Raw genomic sequence first — 21,635 nt, 5'->3', positions numbered from 1 at the left:
GGGGAGACCTCATTGCTGTCTACAACTGCCTGAAAGGACGCTGTGGAGAAGTTGGTGCTGGTCTCTTCTCACAGGTCTTTAGCGATGGGACAAGAGGGAAAGGCCTCAAGCTGCGACTGGGTACATTTAGACTGGACATTAAGAAAAATAATTCTTGAAAAGAGTGGTGAGGCATTGGAATGAGCTGCCCGGAGAGGTGGTTGAGTCACCAACCCAGGATGTGTTTAAAGGCCATTTGGATGTAGTGCCTGGGGATATGGTTTATGAGCAAACATTGTAGGGTAGGGATATTGGTTAGACTTGGTCTTGTCTTACCATGTTTTGACTTTCTACACTACCTCTATGGCATCGGTGTTTATCTAATGTAGACTTTATAAAGAAACCATTAAATAGTCCAGATTTGTGATCTACTGATAGTCTTGTTTTTCTACAAAAATAGAGTGAACTTTACATGTAGTAATTTTCCATTACCTCTTAAAAAAAATAGGAGATTTGATAGAAGATGATTTTTCCATACAAAGGAAGACCTGGGAATAGTAGTACTTATTTTATAGTACTAATTTCTATTTCTGATGGGTAGAATTTTATAAACTACTGGTTTTGCAGGTTGATGTGGTGACATAGTAGGGGAAGACTTTTTTGAAACCAAGTGTATTGAGTAATGCATACATAGAGCAAAACTTATGCAAAAGCATAGAAGTCCTAGCATTTCTTTCTGAAAATATTTCTCATCATAAACTACAGGAGTGTTTTGTATGTTCCTATGAAACCATTACAAATCCTCTCAGTCTTTACTAACAGAAGTGTTATGTATGCATGTAGGGCATTACAATTTCACGTATGTGGTCAACATATTGCAAACCTAACCTAATATAGGAATAAGATAACACCACACTTTTAGCATTGTATCCGGTTTTTACATATACATTTTGATTAATTGGCTTGCTCTATTTTCTGTGGTATTAAAGAATAAATATAGGAGTTTGTTCTTCTTTAAACACCTCCACTGGTTTTATTTGGTACCTTTTAATGATTGTGCAGGTTTGGATGTTCCCCACCCCCTGCCCCCACTTTGGAAATCACCCAGACTAGACTCAGCTGGCTCTGGAAATTGGATGAAGCTTATTATTTACAGCTTAGCACAATATACAAGCTGATATTTACAGTATATACAGTTATATACAGAAATAGACAAGATAAAAGGTAATACAGAAACACAACTCCCCTCCCAGAAACCTGAGTCCCCAGGAGGGGCTTCCAAACGCCCTTCCACCTTACTTCTCCCCCCCCTCCCCCAACCTTACCCCAGTCCCAAGGAAGAATGGAGGTTCAGCCAGGGGGTTAGGAAGCAAAGTGGATTAATCAGAGAAACGGCAGAGAGGTTAGAGAAAGAGAGACGCAGCTCAGAGCTCCCCAGCAGGAGAGGTGCCTTATCTATGTTTTGATTCTTGTTCTTATACATCTCAGCAATCCTATGAGGGAAGTAGACATCACCATTGTTTTCCTTTCACAGCCTATTATCTAGTCCTTCTCACCAAAACATTCTAGCTAGCTTCAAACTAGCACAGTGATTGCACTGATTAAGAAGTTTATGTATTTGAAGAATACCTGAAGTATGAATAGTATTTTTTTCATTTGCATATTGTCAGACTCTGCCAAAAACGTTGGCTAGAGCAAAACTCCACAGTAGTTCATGGGTTTGCAGGTTAATGTCTTTTTTTGAGACTTCTCCCATGAAGTAGAGGAAGAAAGAGATATTTTTCACTGAGAGTCTCTTTCCTCAGGTAGAAAAATCAATACTGCATTCTGTGGAATATCTCTTCTATTTCCTCCTCCACCTCTTTTATATACCCTGGAAGGAGGAATTGAGAAATGTTGGTTATACCTGTAGAAAAACAGTGGTCCCTTCAGCAGTACAGCTTCTCATGTTAGATCTGCTAGATGCTGCCTGTGACAGTGTGTAGAGGAGCTGGCTTTGGAAGATACTTGAACTCGTGTGTGTTCGTGCCAGTTTCATTGATGAAGTGGGTTGGTGGTTTTTTGTTGTTCTATTTTGTTTGTTGTGGTTTGGGTGTTTTGGATTGTTATGGTGGGAGGGTGAGAGGGTGTTTGTTGTTGGAGGATTTTTTGTTTGTTTGTTTCTTGGGAATTTTTTGTTATTGCATCGTGGCCAAGAGGGATGCTCCAAGTAGTTTTTTCAAGGAAAAAGTTTAAAATAAGTTGTTTCATTTCTTGGATTTTAGATCTGAAGTTTTCAGAGTCACATAATGTTGCCGTTTGCTTTGATCTCGAGGCCATACTTTCTGTACATATGTACAGGTTTTCCAGCCTTCTTGAAAGTATTTTGTTCTTAGATGTGAAGAGCCCCTAAGGACATGGCCGTTTGTTGATTTGTTTCCACGACACTGTCAGCACTGCATGCTGCACTGAGTGTACACTCAGCGGCAAAAAGGCTGACCACGTAATTACGTGCAAAGGACTCTGGGCTGCCTTGTGTCAAAAGCCTAAATAATACTGTAAGTACTTAAATTCACAATGATTGTTGCTTAATGGTTTCCCCATTTTCTGCTTTTTACCCCTAAGCAGGCAACTAGGAATAAAAGGATAGTGATATATCTTTAAGGTCCCTAATATATCCCTCTGTACTAAAAGGCACTAGAGGTTTTGTTATCCAGCTACTGGATCTGCAGTAGTGGGAGGGAGAAGAATACTCTCTGTCACCAATGGGTTTTTTGCAGCAAGCAGATGCCATGGCATTCGTTTCCGATTCAGACACAATGAAAACAATTGTTCCCTCCAAGGCCACAGGAGCCGAAGTACTTCATATTAAAAAGCCACTCACCCTGCCTTTCCTTAGCCTGCTTATTTTAACGGTAATGCATTAATGGTCTTTTAAGGTGTTGTTCTGCTGTGCCATAATGTAGTTTCTCATCCAGCATATCTTTCTTAGAAAAAATTAAAAACATCTTCCAATTTTTTTTTTTCCTCCTAACGTCATATTAGCTCCTGAACTGTAGAAAGGTATTCCGTAGACCTGAAATTTACCTTGACTTTGTGGAGATACCATAACATTTCAGTTGGAATACACTGTTAGAATAGAGCGTCAGCAGTGCTATTGTAAACCTGCATTATGCACATACTCTGTGCAAAGTTTCATTAGAAGTCAAGTTTTATCCAGGAGTTTATGGGCTGGCCGAATTTGACTCCAACCTGACTTCCTGGTTTTCTTGTTCACATCTTAGGGGAATTTGTATGAAATAGTTTGAGGTTTGTTTTGGGTTGGATTTTTGGCATGAGTAAAGTAAAATATGTTTGCCTTCAAATATATGTTTGGACTGTCTGAGCTGTAACTTTCTAAAAATATTTTCTATCTGAATCACCTACCTGTTATGGAAAATCTAAGCTCAAAAATTAAAAGTTGGCAAAACTGTAAGTAACTGAGAGCAATGTTATAATGGAAAACACTAGATTATTTTAATTAGTCCCAGCCTTGCCATTAACTCCTGTAATATTGTATTAACTTCATCTACAAATGTTAGTGGGATGCTAATGAAAAATAGCCATAGTGAGTGGGTGACCTGCAGCATAAAACAGGCTGGAGAGGAATCAGCTTATTCAAAGTGGGTGTCCCTTCCACCTTCGGTTTTCTTACCGGCAAAACACATTCATGGGTGAAAGAAAAGGTGAGTAGGGGCAGAGGCTGTACAGAAAGCTAAGCAGTTACTTGCTGAGGCAGTTGCCGATGACATAGCACCATAGAATAAGGTAAGTTGCATTTTCTTTGCCCTGTAACACTTCTGACATTGAGTCGTCAACTTCTGTTCCAACTTAAAAACTTAAACTAAGTAAATGTTACATTCCTCCTATAAGGTATCACTGGAAACTCACAGTAAGTAGTCTTTGTAACAACACAAAACACTACTTGAAGAAATTAATTATGTCAGTGGTTTGTGTGAATGGAAATGGCAAAAGATTTTCTGTTAAATATTGAACGTGAAGAACCAGGAAAATGCCAAGACTGCTTGTGTTTGCATTGGAGAGTAAAGTGTTCACTAAGTTCATAAGGCGGCATAAAGAAAGTTTGAAACCTTAGAATGAGGAAGGCAGTGATATATCTGACAGCATCACATTGTATCTGTTATGGCTCCTTATGGTTGTCTGTCATTTTTTTCTTCATAATACTTTTGAATTTATCTATCTGAGTTTAGGTGTTTAAGACTGTATATAAATGGGGGACTTGATTGATATCTGCAAGTGATGAACACCTAGAATGCCTAGAATTTCCTAGTATGGTAAATAAAGATTTGGTTTATATCCAGGAATTGAAGCATGAATTATGACTCTCAAATTTCAGATTAAAATTAGTATATTGTTTCCTCATAGTACTATGTTTAGAAGTCTTTTACTGCTGAAGTGTTCAAGCCAAGTTAGTTCTTTGGTCTGTGCTTGACTGTGTCTCTATTTTTTCTTCCTTGAGGAAAAGATAGTCACAAACTTTTAGGCCAGTGAATTATACTTGTTGACTGTGGTTCTTTTAGTTAACATTTTAGGAGAGTGGCATATTGTTACCTGCAAGCAGCGCTCAGCAATTAAACTTCCAGCACAATTTTCAGTCATCCATTGTCTGTCACATTGTACTACTGTGCGTGCTTTTTTTTCCACATTTCCAGCATCACACTCAATATATAACTTATTTTAAATCTTTCTGAAATATGTTGGATACTTTATCTTGCTGAGTACATGCACAGGCATGTTGCTCAATGTTTGCCTCACAATCTTATAAATGATTGAGAGGCCAGTTGCAAATTAACATAATTTGCACTGAATCAATGCTCATTGTCTTTGAAATGGTAAATATTTAATTGTGTGACTGGTGCTCTCTGATATGTCATTCAATCTTGTATTACAGAATTGCTAATAGGATGGTGTAATTACATACATTATGCTGGATGTTGGTTTGTACTAGGATTTCTACTGCCTTTGAACCTATACCATATATTGACGTAATTGCACTGGGTGTAGTCTCCATAAGCAGTTTAAAGGTTGCATTTTCTTAGACATGGGGTTTTGACTCAAATTCTGTGCTGCATTAGCTCTTCCACTAATGCCAGTACAGTACTGCTTGAAGTGTCTGTGATTCAGCTCCTTGCTGTGTTTTATATGGTAATTCATTAGGAAAGCAAATGGGGAAATACTTTCTTTCTTGCATTCTCTCCTTGTGTTCAAGTCAAATCTAAACTATGCATCCCTCTTGACCTTCATATACACCCTTTTGTGGGATGCCTACACCTCACTGACTACAGCTTCTACAGATATACCCAGGATAGAGCTAGGCTGGCATCCTTGGCGCTGAGCTTTATTCAGACTTTGCCACGAGTTTTGCTGCCTGTGCCGTCTACACTGCTGCTAGTGTTACACTGCCAGCAGTAGTACCTGAACTAGTTTAAATCTGGTTCAGAAATATCTGCGTTCACTGTAGCCACCAAGCCAGTTAAAGCATAAACACTCTGTTGGTTGCAGCATTCAATATTTTATTGTTTTGGGACACTGTTTGTGACAGTTTGTCTTGTGCTCCCTTCAGAATCTGGGCTAAGTTTGTTGCTTCCATTCTCTCCACCTTTCTTTTGCTATCTGATTATCTGCATTTGGATGTATCAATAACTATATCCTGGTAGCCTGTTTCAGGTCTTGTCTCTGTCACAGCAGGCTTAGTCCAGTAAAAAAATGAAACTGCCTTATAACTATTTCATCTTATTTCTTCATCTCACTTTGAATTACAATTCAAAAGAGATCATTTGGCAAGGGGAACCATTGGTAAGTAGAATGACGTTCTGTGATAGGTGGATAGGATGACTGTCTTTTCAGAAACGGGTACTGAGGTTTGAAATAGTGCTGTCAGCTGTATGTAAGAATAATGTAGGTGGCATGCAATGGCAAAGGTACTTAGGTTTCCATTTTGGAAGGCAGACTAATGCTGATTTAGTGACAGTTTGGATCAGTGTGCTAGTTTGAAGCCAGCTGGAATATTTTGTTGAGAAGAATTAGATGCTAGGCTGTGAAAAGGAAACAACGGTGATGTCTACTTCACTCATAGGCTTGCTGAGATGTATAAAATCAAGAACACAAACATAGATAACACAGTTGCTGTGTGTCTCTGTCTGCCTGCACTTTTCTTCCTAATCTGCTGTCTGCATAACTAATCCTTCTGCTTCCTAACCCCCCTGGCCGATCCTTCAAACTGACCTTGAACATAAGGCGAAGTCTGGGGTAAGGTGCAGAGGTGGAAAGGAGGTGGAAGGGTGGTTGGGAACCCTTCTTGGGGACTCTGATTTCTGGGAGGGGTGTTGTGTTTCTGTATTACTTTTTTAACTTGTGTATTGCTATATATATTGTAAATATCTGCTTGTATATTGTGCTAAGCTGTAAATATAAACTTCATTCTTAATTCCAGTTTGGCTGAGTCTAGTCTGGGTGATTTCATAAGAGTGGGGCGGGATGGGTAACATCCAAACCATCACAGTGAGTTGTCTCCTTTAAAGAAAGTGACTAAAAATGTTGTGTATATTGTAAGGAACAGAACCTTCTCAGATATGTTGCTGTAGAAACCCTAATAAGAAAAGATGCAAGGTGGATATACAGTATTTTTCCCCTCTGGTGTTTACGCACCCTGAGGAGTGTGGACCTGATTTTTACTAGCTTGTGTATTCTGTAGTTTGATTAAACACTGTTGTGTTTTGTGTTTATGTATGTTTGGTTAGTCTGTAGCAGAGAAAAAAGCTGAATTCCCATACCAGGGTAGGCTTATCATGAAATACAAGACAGTAGAAATACAGCTCCTTTCAAGTGTAGTGCTTATCACCCTGTTGCTTGTATACATTTTAAGTGTGTTAACTTTGACACCATTTGACATTTTCAATTGTAAAAAACATCTGTGCTTTGCAGTTGGCCCAAGTGTTCTCCAGACAGCGAATACAAAAGCAAACAAAATCTCTAGGAAAACCTTAGTCCTGTGTAAAATTATTTTTGTGAAAAATAAATTTATTGCAGATATGTGTCTGCAATGTGGAGGCACTTTGATTGTGTTTAGGAGTTACATCCTGCCTTGGGAAGTGGAAGGACTCTTTACAGACTTTCCAAAGGATTTTGTGACAAAATACGAGAGCATATATACATACACACACACACACACACACACATATATATATAAACTTAGAATTAATTTGTGTCATGTAAATATACTTTTCCCATCAGTTATTCTTTTACAATATCCAAGCATTTTAACCCAATGTACTATTTATATTGGAAAGTTTATATTTTCTGTGAAAAGGCTCATGGCTATTCTAGTAGTAGAAAAGTTCTCATACCAGACATTGAGATGATCCAGATGGACAAGTAGAACAGAGCAAGCTGGTTTTTTTGTCTGTGTGATTGTTGGCATTAGCATGTGTTAGGAACTTTTCCCTTTTTTGGCAAAATATAAACACATTTTAATTTAATTTTATTTCTAAGAAGGTTAGCCAAATAGTTCACTGTGGTGACAAAAAGATCTTGAAAGGGTGTCATCTGTGTACCAATTGTACTCTACAGGAATAGTAAAGAAAAATACCAAAAGCTAGTCAGTTTTTGTAGCTTCTTGGTTTGGTTACAGATTAGATTTCCATAGTCAGTGTTTTGCTGGCAAGGGAGAGGCTTTTTAGCTTGGAAAGCCAAGTAAGTTATTTTTCAGGAAATGACAGAGAAGTTCCTATGGGATTTTATGAACCATGTGTTTGGAAAAGATTGGTTTAAAGAGAGTTGAAAAAATCAGAAAACTACTTACTCTTGTATGTCAGCTACTCTTTCATTCAACAGTGACAGCTCCATGGAAGCCTCCCTCGAGCTTCCCATGTTGTAGGAATTACACAACTGTCTGACTGGGTTGCAGTATAAAGGTTTTACTAGCTTTTCCTCTAAAATCAAAGGAATATGACGTACACTGCTCAAAGGCCGTCTTCAGAGAGAATACCCCCAAGTCCTATGCATGCCTTTTGTATGTCATTCCTCCCAACTCTGTGCCATTTTATAAGTGGAGGAGGCCCATTCTAGGGGGGCGGGGGGGGAAGCAAAGGAGAAGGAATTGCCTTAATTGTTATGTAGCTTTGGGAAATAAAGACTACATACTGAAAAGTTCTCAAAGACACTTTAGTCTGGTTTAGGTATATACTTGTACCAGAAACACTTATGTTAGCTTAGAGACAGCTTTTCCAGCATACAAAATCAGTAAGGAGGTAATTAATTTAGAAGTCATACAGAATCACAACATCCAGGTTGGAAAAAATCACCAAGTCCAATTTATAACCCTAATCTGCAAGATTCATCTTAAACCATATCCCTAAGCACCACATCCAAACAACCTTTAAACACATCCAGAGTCAGTGACTTGGCCACCTCCCTGGGCAGCTCATTCCAGTGCCTGACCACTCTCCATGAAAAACTGTTTCATATTTATGAGCACATGCTTGTGATTGTTCTTAGGTGCACGTCTCTTCCGTAGTGAAAGTCTAGATTGCAGTAACATGAGTTTTAACCGAAGGAGTCAGTGAAACAACATACTTGTTCCCTAAGTGGGTTTATGTCAAAGTAGAAAATCTATTTATGTAACCAAAACAGTAAGGCTGCTTCTCCAGGCCAAGAGGGGTCAGGTAACTGCTTCACAAAGGCTGGGGCTATTGGGAATGCTCTCTGGAAATCCTGCAGTGAATGTTTCGCTTCACTGACATGGTCTTTCTCCTTCACAGACTCTGGACAAAGCAATGTCATAATTGCATAATGTCAAGCCTTGATATCCATCATTGGTTAAACTATGTGCTTTTTCCTTTTGCCATAGTTTAATACTTATACGTTGTGATGGACGCTAAGTGAAACAGTCCAATTGCATGTAACACACATGACAATGCTTGGGGTGGAGGAAAGGGGTTATTTCTGGTTCTAGCCCGACTTGTGACCCAGCTTTGGTAAGATAAGCACGTCTCATAATGGATAGTGCAATGGATCTGAATCTCTTTGGGGTGTTTCAACAAAAGTGAAACTGTTGTGTCGAGTAAAGCTGCACAGTGATGTCAGAAACAAAGGCACAACAAGCAGTTGCCTGAATCACCCCAGAGATGGAGGTATCTGTGGGCTCATTGCCTGCCTGTGAGGACCAATGTTCCAAATATCACCTTTGGCTGAGTTGCAACTCCTGCTTTCTGCCTGCTTTCTGCCTGCTTTAGTGAGAGTCAGGAAAAATGGTTCTGCAAGTTTGAGGACTGCTATTAGAAAGGACAGATAACTCTCAGCTCTGTCCCTGTTAATTCCACATCCCCCACCCCCTCCACCTCCACCACTCTGATTATTCTGTTTCTAATAGCTAATCTTCTGCTTCGTTTCCATTACTGCATCTTACTGCCACAGTCATTTCTTCTTAGAATCCCTCCAAAATTAAATGGAGCAAACCTGAGACCTTGAGGGCTCTTCTTTCTTTTTTGTGCTTCAACTTATTTCTCGCTTCTGCAGCAGAAAGGGGACTATTTCCATGGAAGACCATGCATGAGCTTGTGCAGGGGTTGCTTGTATAGAGCAGGGAAAGTAAATGTTACAGAGAAAAGGTAAAGATGTGACCACAGGCAAGTTACCTGAGACACAGTAGGTCTTAAGTCTCAGCAAGTGGATATGGTAGGGATAATCCGAAGTAAACAGTGGATGCAAGTAAGGAGAACTAGACTTGAGGTGAATATAGTTGGAGAGGAGAGAAAAAGGGAAATTTACCTCACCTTGTGCCTACTGACCTAGCCTCATGTCAGCTTGGCTCTGCTCCTTTGAGCTTCCCTTTACCCATTGCAGAACTGAGTTTTTCAGCCCCTACTTCCAAAGGATGAAGTCAGAATATGTTATTTTGGTTTTGTTTTGGGCATAGCAAGATTCAGTTTTATCAAGGCTACTTTAATGTTTGAATTGGCTTTGAATACTGTCTTTATCTTCTCCTCTACTGTGGAGAACCTTCAAAGTATGAAATGTTGCTGTGAAGCACCTTTGCCCCTGAGACACCAAATTGCTACTGCACCTAAATGCAACTGTGGTTACTTACACAACCCAGGTGTCAATACTGATTTTGTACAATACTGTTTTCACTCAGATAAGTTGGATGGCAATAGGTTTAAAGTCATCTCTTGATCCCTACTATATGCTGTGGTCTTGTTCTAGTCATAGCACTACTGACACAGAAAATGTGCCATTGTCTGAACAATAATAAAACACTAAACATGTGGAAATCCTGTTAGTGTTTCATGGACCACAGCTGTCATTTCATTTGTTCTGGAATTCCTTCCATACAGCCATGACAGTGGTTTAAGGTTCAGTTTCTTGACACTTTGAATGCACTAGCTGTTCCTCAGACAGAAGTCTGTCAAGCATACTGAAGCATCGAAAGGGATGTATTTATCCTCTGATATATAGAATTAATGTTGTTAAGCTTGGTCTTGAAAGAGAAAAGCACAGTACTAGAATTTTGTGGGGCTTCTTTCCTGGTGAATGTTAGATAGATAAATGTGGGTTCTGTAAATTTTGTGTGCTTCTGGTTGGTTTTGGGTTTTTTTTGTTTGTTTGTTTGTTTCCCTATTCTAAACAAGGCTGCCCCATGTCTCTCTCTCAACTAGATTTTTTTCAGAAGTTCTTACACTTTGTAATTAACTTTTTAATGTATAAATATATACAATATGATAGTATTGTTTTACCATAATTATAAACTTTGTACTGAATGTATTCCCATGAGTGAACATAAAAGTACCATGTGTGTATTTCTTTATGTGGCAGGAAACTAATCAGAGAAATGATTGTTCTGTCATGACGCTTACAATACTTGTCTGTGGTTTTTGTTAAAATTGATAATTCTGGGGGAGCTTGAGGGAGAGTTACTGGAGATGCATATTTTCACATCAATATTTTTTTGTCTTTTTGGATCCACTGTAAGCATTTGACATAGGTAAGAACTGATGGAGGACAGTATCAGTGATATTTACAATACAGTTCTTGATGTGCACTCATAACACCAGGCATGCATGGTTCTTGTATGTATTATCAGTTCCTGTTTTATTCTGTTTCTGCTTTCTGTCTTGGAAATGCATGGTGATATAGTACTTATTATTTACCGGCATATAATGCAATTTAGTTACTGTGTTTCTGCACCCAGAAAAGAAATGTAAGTGTTTTTCTTGAAAACAGATGTAAAATTAGATGTTTGCTAACAATCAGAAATGGACAAATTCCAGAACATAGCAAAATTAGGCATACTTGGTAATAACAAATAATGAGAATGGTTTCTAACATTGGAACAAAATGGAGCAGAAGTGAGAGACAAAAGGATTCTGGTTTTTTTTTCTTTAAAAATCATTTGTAAATCTATTCTGTAGTCAGACCTAGAAGTTCTTACTGACTGAGTAATAAAAAATCCCAGGAATTCTTCTTGAAGAGTTTCCTTGACAGGTTTTGTGGTTATTGGTTGCAGTGGCAGATCTGCAGTTCTGCTAGGCAAAAGATCGACATTATTCATACTGATATCCAATCCAAATGTATTTGTCCCATACATCATTTATGTGGTTTAAGTTCTGCTGGAACAATGCTTTTAATGTATATAATATTCTGGCTTTGTGCAAACATCCTTGGTAGCTATTGTGGTAGTAACCTAGAAAGGTGAAACATTTTTCATTTCAGACTACTTGTAAAGAGTTTTCTAATTGATATCTTCACATCTGTGGTCGTTTCTGTCCTAGGCAGGATGAACTCCAAATCTTTCAGTGAGTATAATTTCTGGTATTTCAGTGACTATGGGAAAAGCATGTTATTTGTATTATTCGGTGATTAATTGTTGCATTTTTCATTTAACCATCACTTATAAAAAATCATACGTCTTTTCAGAGTTATCTGTTCATAGAACATGAACATTTTTACAAGAAAAGTAATTTCCTTGCAGTGTTGCATTCCCCCCCACCATAGTTTATCCATCTTTATTTTGGCACTTTCGTCTATGTTCACCAGTTTCCTTACATTGTTTTTCTGTCACAGCCTGCAGTTGCTCAGTTAAATTTGTGAGAGATTTGTCTATAGCTATTTTGAATCCATGAAGAGATCCTATCTCATAAGCTAATGTATCTTTCTGTCTTTCACACAAAGCCATGTCATTATATGATATAGTGGCATAGAAACTCACTTCTGTGCTTCAAGTTCGCTCTTGTGAATTGTGACCTGGTTAACACTGAGGAGGAAAACCTTAAATTTGTTTTGTCTAAATGAGGTCATTTAATAATACGAAGCTCATAGCACAATATGTGTTACTTTACTTACTTGCATTTCTGCTTTATGAGTTTCTTTTAAAATCAATCATTTAAGTTTGCTTTAAATTAAATCACTGCCGACATTTATCACAAATTCCTTCATATTTCTGAAATGTAGATGCTATAGTTGAGTAGATTAGAAATGCTATTGGCAGGGATCTATTTCCAAACAGCAATTTTCAACAACATGCCCAGCACATCTGTTGTCCAGTTTTCTAAATTTTAGATGGCTGCTATCATCCAGAGGCAAAATTAAAGCATCAGTACTGGGCAGAGACCAATGGGATGAGATTTAACAAGGCAAAGTACAGGGTTCTATACTTTGACCATAAGCCCAAGCAGGGCTACAGGCTGTGGACAGAGTGCCTGGAGAGCAGCCAGGCAGAAAGGGACCTGGGAGTACTGGTAGATGGTAGGCTGAACATGAGCTAGCAGTGTGCCCAGGTGGCCAAGAGAGCCAGTGGCAAGAGAGGGTCAATTCAATGTTGAAATACTGGTGAGATGCCCAGAACACAAGCCCTGTGAGGAGAGGCTGAAGGAGCTCGGGGTCTTTAGCCTGGAGAAGAGGAGGCTCAGGGGTGACCTCATTGCTGTCTACAACTACCTGAAGGGAGGTTATAGCCAGGTGGGGGTTGGTCTCTTTTGCCAGGCAACCAGCAGTAGAACGAGGGGACACAGTCTCAAGTTGTGCCCAGGGAGGTATAAGCTGGATGTTAGGAGGGATTTCTTCCCAGAGAGAGTGATGTGCCACTGGAATGGGCTGCTGAGGGAGGCGGTGGAGTCACCATCCCTGGAAGTGTTCAAGAAAAGCCTGGATGAGGCACTTAGTGCCATGGTCTACTTGACTGGATAGGGCTGGGTGCTAGGTTGGACTGGATGCTCTTGGAAGTCTCTTGCAACCTGCTTGATTCTATGATTCTAAGCAGATGAGACTATAGAGGTAGCAGATTTGTGGTTTTAGAAACAACATCCCTATGCACAGAAAGCAGTAGGTCTGCCAAAGTGACCACTGAATATGTTCTTTGGTGTCATGTGGTAAGCAAAAATTATGAAACAATGATTAAAACTTTGCTGGGATTAAAAGAAGGAATGAATACATACGGCATAACTTTAGGTGGTCTGAAGCCATTTCTGTAGTTCCTTGACCTGTAATGAAACACAGAACAAAATAAATACATTCTTTGGGGGGAAAAAAAAGGTCCACAGAGGACCTTTCTTCCCCACTATTCCAATTTTTCAATTTATGAAATTACAGCTTACTGGACTTCAAAGGGAAAGATACTTCTCCAAAGTTGCAGATGTATGACTGAAACCAAAATGGAACTGCACAAGCCAAGCTATGATAAACAAGATGGTTACCTGTCAAGGCAGTGCTTATAGCTGAGGCAGGAGCACCTTAGGCTTCTCCAAGTGGCCTGGCTAACCCTGTACCAAGTGGAAGCACTAAACTAACTGTGGTGCACTATCTCTTAGCTGACAGAGATATAAGTAGGTGTTAGGAGTTGCACATAATTCCTGGACCTTTATTCTGTGTAGTGTGTAAGATGTAAATAGAGCTTACCTCTCATATAATTAAGATGTTAAGTCTCAATTAAAAAAAAAAAATTTTTCCTTGCACGTGGTTCTTTTTACAACTCTGAACTTAAAATATAGTCCTAACAGTGCCTTTGAGTTTTTCTTTGTATAGAGGAAAGTTGTTTCATAGCCAATATCTGCTTTCCCAAAATAGTTTAAATGGATGGGGCCGTAGGGTGGGTGTTAGTGTACCCAAATAAGGTCATCTGCTCACAGTGATTGGAACACAGTCCTCTTCAGAGGTGTGGAATATGTCATAAATTGTTACAATGATTTAAGCTAATAAGCATCTGTGTGAAGTGACTGCAGTCCCATCCACCCTGCGTTCAAACAAAAGCAGGTGCTTTTCAGTGTGAATTAAATAAAATACTCTCTGTTTATAATTGGTTTGGCTAGTGAAAACCATAGCATTTTGACCTGTTTGAAAGGCAGATAGTAGTGTACAACGGAAAGCTTATCCAGACTGTTTTCTGTATATTTTCTCTGATCAGTGCTAGCTGGGCTATATTGTGACAGAACCTCTTTTTTTCTGCATTCAGGCATAAACACTCTTGGCAATTTTTTTTCAAATAACTTTTTATTTGCCCTTAATCTGGAGTTTCTATGTAATCATCTGTCCCTAACGTCACCTCTGATTGTCCCAGAAATAATTATTTCCATGATTTTCTGAGCAAAACAGAAACCAAAAAACTGCTAAATGGATGAGGCCCATTTTCCGTATTCCTTTTCTGCTGATTTTGTCTCCATTTAATAAACTGTTTTCTTGAGTACTTCAAAATATTTCTCATCACTTGCCCTTGGAACTGACCTGGTGACCTGAGAATCAAGAAAATGTCCTGTTAGTGACTGCTAATTAGTGGATCCGGGGAGCTTCTTATCCTGGCCTTTCAACCTTCCAGAGGCAGCAACAAAAGCTGTCACATGTATCATACAAAGAAAACAAGCATTTGCCATGTTTGGTGGTTGTTTTTCACTCCCTAGGGTGTAGGTAGTAGCAAAAGCTCAATTGAGACTACAGATGAATTTGTAGGTTAGGAGTAAATTAACCTATGATATACTGTTTCCATTTATTTCTCCTTTTCCATGCATAGCATACTGCATCTGTTACCCAGTTCTTACTGAACATGTGTGAATATGTTAGTATGCTGTGTTGTAAGAGGGTTGGGGAGTTTTTGCCTCCTTATCATCCTTTCTAAAAATTATTTTAACTACCTTAAAATTATTCTGAAAGGGAAGATTTTAATACTTAGTTCAAGATTCATCCAAACTTCACATTAATCACTGTTGTGCTTCTGCAGCTTGTGAGTCATCAAGGGCTTTTTGAGATCACCTGCTGCAATGACTGGTAAAATGTGCAGCCACAACCATATCACAGAACTGTTTGTGCAAGTAATATTAATCTCCTTTTTATTGTTTGTAATTTTCAGGTCTTTAAAATAGAGGTGTTAATGAATGGAAGAAAGCATTTTGTGGAGAAGAGGTATAGCGAGTTCCATGCACTTCATAAAAAGGTAATGGTGTCTTTTTAATGTATAATTTCGTTTTGCCTTAGTTTTGATGTTTTCTTCTCCCTTGAAACTTAGTGTACATTGTTTATCTTATATCTTGTGATAGATGTCTCTGGAAATGACTTCCTAACCAACTTAATTTCTTTATTTTGTGGAAAGGGGATGATGACTTCTCAGATGATACTATCTCTCCATTTCTTTTTTTATTATTGTCTACATGCTTGATTGCTAAAATGCTGTCTGTAGTACTTTTTTCTTCTTGTAATATGGCAAAATAGGAAAAATTCCTACATCAAACAAATATGGTAGTGGGTTTTATTGAATTAGGCAAATAATTTGTTGGCTCTATAAGTCGTGTTGCTGACCTGCTGTATGTAAAACTGAGGAAATAACTTGTGTACACCAGGAAACTAAATGTGAAAAGAACTGAGTACACCATTTCACTTTGCTGCTTTTCATACAATGAATGCAATAGATGATGTCTGCTAAGCTTGTCTATTGAGTCTTCTTACTAGTGTATAGAAGGGAACTCAGTACTCTCAAGGTTAGGTATCCAGTAATTGTTCTTTAAATGGGTTTGATGACTGTTAAAAAGTATGATTTCTCTCCTTTCAAAACTGAACTGAATGCTGCTGTATGGTCTTGAAGCTGAAAGGCAAATTTTCCCATGACATATTCAACTTACGCATCTAGATTACTGGAAAATACTCTGAGCAGAACTGGCCCTACTATTGAGCCCCAAGGAACACCACTGGTGGTGGATCTTCAGCCATATTTAAACCTATTCACTACAACCCTTTCAGCTCTGCCCTTCAGCCTGTTCTTTGCCCAGTGCACCGTGAGCCTGCTTATCCCACAGCTGAACAATTTGTCCAGAAGGATGATTGCATTATTCTTTAAATACATTTCAACAGGACTTAGTATAATATCCATAATTCTTCAAGGAACTTAAGTTAGCCTAACTGGTCTGTAATTCCTTGGCTATTCCCTTGTGCCTTTTTATAGACTGTGCTAACACTGACTAGCTTCTAGTCAGCAGAGACCTCTCCAGACTCCCAAGACTTTGGTAAGATGATCAAGACAGGTCCTACTATAACATACTATCATCCACTCGCCCCTTCAGTATGCTGGGATGAATCCCATCTGGCCCCATGAACTTCTGAACATTCAGCTAGTAGAGCTGGCAGACTCAGTGTCAATAAATGGAAAAAGTCAGTGTTGCTAAACTTGTGGTCCCCTGACTCAAGTGACCAGGCAAACCAAAGTCTATCATTATTATTAAAGATTGAGAAAAAAACAAGCAATGAATGTGTCAACTTTTCATTATCACAGTATCACAGTATGATCAGGGTTGGAAGAGACCTCACAGATCATCAAGTCCAACCCTTTACCACAGAGCTCAAGGCTAGACCATGGCACCAAGTGCCACGTCCAATCCTGCCTTGAACAGCCCCAGGGACGGCGACTCCACCACCTCCCCAGGCAGCCCATTCCAGTGTCCAATGACTCTCTCAGTGAAGAACTTTCTCCTCACCTCGAGCCTAAATCTCCCCTGGCGCAGCCTGAGGCTGTGTCCTCTTGTTCTGGTGCTGGCCACCTGAGAGAAGAGAGCAGCCTCCTCCTGGCCACAACCACCCCTCAGGTAGTTGTAGACAGCAATAAGGTCACCCCTGAGCCTCCTCTTCTCCAGGCTAAACAATCCCAGCTCCCTCAGCCTCTCCTCCTAGGGCTTGTGCTCAAGGCCTCTCACCAGCCTCGTCGCCCTTCTCTGGACACGCTCAAGCATCTCAATGTCCCTCCTAAACTGGGGGGCCCAGAACTGAACACAGGACTCAAAGTGTGGTCTAACCAGTGCAGAGTACAGGGGCAGAATGACCTCCCTGCTCCTGCTGACCACACCATTCCTGATGCAGGCCAGGATGCCACTGGCTCTCTTGGCCACCTGGGCACACTGCTGGCTCATGTTCAGGTGGGTATCAATCAGCACCCCCAGATCCCTCTCTGTCTGGCTGCTCTCCAGCCACTCTGACCCCAGCCTGTATCTCTGCATGGGGTTGTTGTGGCCAAAGTGCAGCACCCTGCACTTGGAGCTATTGAATGCCATCCCATTGGACTCTGCCCATCTGTCCAGGCGGTCAAGGTCCCGCTGCAGAGCCCTTCTGCCCTCCAACCCAGCCACATCTGCCCCCAGCTTGGTGTCATCTGCAAACTTGCTGATGACTGACTCCATGCCCTCATCCAGATCATCTATGAAGATGTTAAAGAGGATGGGGCCCAGCACTGATCCCTGAGGGACACCACTAGTGACAGCTGCCAGCTGGATGTGGCACTATTCACCACCACTCTCTGGGCTCGGCCCTCCAGCCAGTTCCTAACCCAGCACAGAATGTTGCCATCCAAGCCATGGGCTGACAGCTTAGCCAGCAGTTTGCTGTGGGGGACAGTGTCAAAGGCCTTGCTGAAGTCCAGATAGACCACATCCACAGCCCTCCCCACATCCACCAAGCGGGTCACCTGATCATAGAAGGAGATCAGGTTGGAGAGGCAGGATCTGCCCTTCCTAAACCCATGCTGGCTGGACCTGAGCCCTTGGCCATCCCTCAGGTGTGCTCTTGTCACCCCCAAGATAACCTGCTCCATCAGTTTCCCTGGCACTGAGGTCAGGCTGATGGGTCTGTAGTTCCCAGGTTCCTCCATCCGACCCTTCTTGTGGATGGGGACCACATTGGCCATTTTCCAGTCTCCTGGGACCTCTCCGGTGAGCCAGGACTGCTGGAAAATGATGGAGAGTGGCTTGGCCAGCTCAGCTGCCAGCTCTTTCAGCACCCTGAGATGGATCCCATCTGGTCCCATGGACTTGTGGGTGTCCAGGTGGCTCAGCAGGTCCTGAACTAATTCTTCATGAATTTCCAGGGGAACACACCGCTCCCCGACCCCATCCCCCAGTTCAAGAGGCCACTTGCCTCCTCCTCCCTACTTGCTGTTGAAAACTGAGGTGAAGAAGGCATTCAGGACCTCAGCCTTTTCTTCGTCATCGGTTACAGTGTTCCCCTCCTGGTCCAGTAAGGAGTGGAGGCTCTTCTTGCCCTTCTTTTTAGCGTTGATAAATTTATAAAAGTGCTTTTTATCTTTCATGGAAGTGGCCAGCCTAAGTTCTAGCTGGGCCTTAGCCTCTCTAATTTTTCTCCTGCATAATCTGGCTACCTCCTTAAACACGTCAGGAGAAGCCTTCCCCTCCTTCCAAAGGTGATACACCCTCTTTTTTTCCCCCAATTCCTTCAGGAGCTGTTTACTCATCCAGGCTGGTCGCCTTCCCTGCCGGCTCATCTTTTGGCACATGGGAACTGCCAGTTCCTGTGCCTTCAAGAGCTCCTGTTTAAAGTAGATCCAACCATCCTGGACCCCTTTGTTCTCAAGGACTGCTGCCCAGGGGACTTTGGAAATGAGTTTCTTAAGCAAATTGAAGTTTGCCCTCCGAAAGTCCAAGGTGTGGGTTTTGTTGTAGTGCCTCCCTATCTCCCTGCATATTGAAAACTCCACTATCTCGTGATCACTACCCGCCAGGCAGCCTCCCACTGTCACATCTATTCTTCCCTTTCTTGTTGTCTAATTTCACCATAATGCTCAGAGTTCAAATTATTCCATATGTAAGTCACACATGCTTACAGTCTTGCTCTCAGATCTGTCTCCTCTGTTTCCTCTGCAGTAACTCCATTTGCAGGGATTTCTCCTTACAACACCATAAAAGCCATAAAGGACAGTCCCTTTCCCTCTCGCTGTTTATGTTATTCTGCAAACGTGACAGTGACTTTTTCTTATTTGCTCTCCATACAGATGCAAAACACCCAGCATATCTTGGCAACAGTATACCTCTTTTCTTTTTGAAGTTGTAGTGGTACACAGTGAACATGGTTAAGCAGCTGTGCTCTGAACCTTTCTTAGTGCTTTCAGTGTTACAGAAATACTGGAGAAAGCTTTCTCTGGTAATACAGTATGTGGTTTCACACTTTCTTCTCTGTTTTGTGTTGAATCAGAAAATCTCAACACTTAACAAAAGTGAGGTGTGTATTTGACCAATTTTTACTGGATAAAAATATCTTAAGCTTGTATCTCGATTGTTCTTTGTGAACAATTTGTTCACATCCCATGACTCTATTTATACTCACAGTCAGACACCGGTTTACTTTCAGCATGCCAATAGGGTGTTTATTTTTTGTTCCTGTCTTCCTTTTTAATTGAAAATGTGAGTTTTGCTCTAAATTGCTATAAGTACATGGCAATTGGAAAGGTATCTTTAGACTTTCTGCGCATTCAAGGTGCCCTTAGTGAGGGAGATGTTTGTGGCGTGCAGGGGAAACAAAGTTTCTGTGAAGAACAGTTGTGGTGGAAAAGGGGAGTAGAGGCTGAAGGGGAGATGGTTGCTCTTGCCAGAGAAGGGCTTGCTCCACTGGCATAATCTGGAGCAAGGAAGGCTTCTTTCCTCACATAGGACATTATTTATTTGTTGTTCTGACTAATTCATCATCCTGCCAATTTTTTCTAGCACCAAAATGATAGAAGGTGACAGTGTTACAACTACTGCGGTAAAATCTGCAAAGTACTATGTTCTGTACATCTTATTTTGCAAGTTGTTTATAATTCTAGAATAATTTCTGTATGTGCTAAATCTTACTGAATTTTCACTCTTGGACAAATAATTCTTTGCTTGATAATTTGAGCCATTTTTTAGTCTTGCATGAAATAGGCATTAGGTTAGTTTTATGAAAGGGAAGGTATTAGAGACATTGATTGTTCTCAGATAAATATTTATTGTGTAAGGATGTCTGAATCAACATAGATAACACATATATAGATTTGCTTAATATTTTTTGACATTTTAATAATTAGTCATTGCAAGATATTATTGGATTACTGTAAGCATAAGGAAGTGATCATTTATTCTTTGTACATCTATATAGCATAAACAATACCTGTGCTTGCACATGTAAGCAACTGTGTTTTGTATGCTTTATATAACAGGGCTGCAGAGCACAAAAGAACTGTTAATCGTCAGCTGAGGTACCAGCCACAGAGTATTTGTCTTGTAAGCAGCTAGGCCTTGGTGGATGCGTATATTGTTTCAGTTTTGTCTCCCCTCATCTGAAGCATTCTCCTCATTTGTTACTCATCTGCAGGTGCTGTCATAGTTCACAACAGCTGTGATCATAGCTTCTTCAATATTCTTGACCAGTTTTGAGTTAAAAATTGAGGTCTATACTCTGACCTTACATCAGCATTACAAGTACATGGGTTGAGGGTTTTGTTTTGGTGACTTGTTTTTCTCACTTCACATCTAATTGTGTTTTAGTATTGTTAAGAAATAAGGAAGTTTCCAGAGCAATTGGGGTTTCTTTGCTGCATCTTCGTTACTTGTGATTGTAGAGACGTTGATATGTTGGCACTGCTTTTTCCTGTAGTGACATCTCAGAAAGCTCAAAGATGAAATGTAAATTCTCAGTCTCCCATGGGTATGCATGTCAAAGTCAATTTTGAGTTTCTTTCCTTGCATTCCTTGCCTCAGATTTACTCAGAGGCAATATCCAACAGAAGGAATGTCTAGTTTCAACTTGTATTAAAACACAGTGGAGTCTATTACAGTTATCATTTTTGTTTTGTAGTTTTGAGGAAAACACTTTTTGGTTGTTTTGAAAAAAAAACCTCCATCAAGTGAATACTTAGTGTTGTCAAAATGTGTTATTCTGTCTTTGTCTGTAAGTACTCCTAGAATCATAAAATCACATAATTGTTTTCTCTGGAAAAGAGCCTTCAGATCATGGAGTCCAACTGTCAACCCTGAAGTGCCATGTCTACACATTTTTTTACACCTCCAGGAATGTTGACTCCACCACCTTGCTGGGCAGCCTGTTCCAATGCTTGACCACTCTTTTGGGAAAGAATTTTTTCATAAGATCCAATCTAAACCTTCTTTCATGCAGTTTGAGGCCATTTCATCTTGGTCTATCACTTGATACTAGAGAGAAGAGACCAATACCCACCTCACTACACCATCACTTCAGGTAGCCATAGAGAGCAATGAGGTCTCCTGCCAGCCTTCTCTTATCCAGGCTAAACAATCCCAGTTCCCTCACATGCTCCTCAGCAGGCTTTTCTCTAGACCCTTCCTCAACTTCATTGCCCCTCTCTACACATGCTGCAGCACTTCAAT

General features: G+C 40.3%; 1 protein-coding gene across 2 annotated transcripts in view; it reads left to right on the top strand.

The window, feature by feature from the left end:
• The window catches only part of SNX24 (sorting nexin 24), a 111,792-nt gene that overhangs the window by 36,699 nt on the left and 53,458 nt on the right, over positions 1–21,635 (top strand). Inside the window, exons 1-2 of one of the 2 annotated variants that reach the window (XM_064176416.1) lie at positions 15,350–15,433; positions 20,450–20,513. In XM_064176416.1, the coding sequence (XP_064032486.1) occupies positions 15,375–15,433; positions 20,450–20,513 (123 nt within the window). In that variant the 5' untranslated portion in view covers positions 15,350–15,374. Of the gene's footprint in view, positions 1–15,349; positions 15,434–20,449; positions 20,514–21,635 lie in introns of those variants that run through there. The other variant, XM_064176415.1, reaches the window with a different exon arrangement.

This window comes from Pogoniulus pusillus, chromosome Z (genome assembly GCF_015220805.1).
Source record: "Pogoniulus pusillus isolate bPogPus1 chromosome Z, bPogPus1.pri, whole genome shotgun sequence".
Taxonomy (NCBI): domain Eukaryota; kingdom Metazoa; phylum Chordata; class Aves; order Piciformes; family Lybiidae; genus Pogoniulus; species Pogoniulus pusillus.
This window is presented reverse-complemented; position numbering and strand designations above follow the sequence as displayed.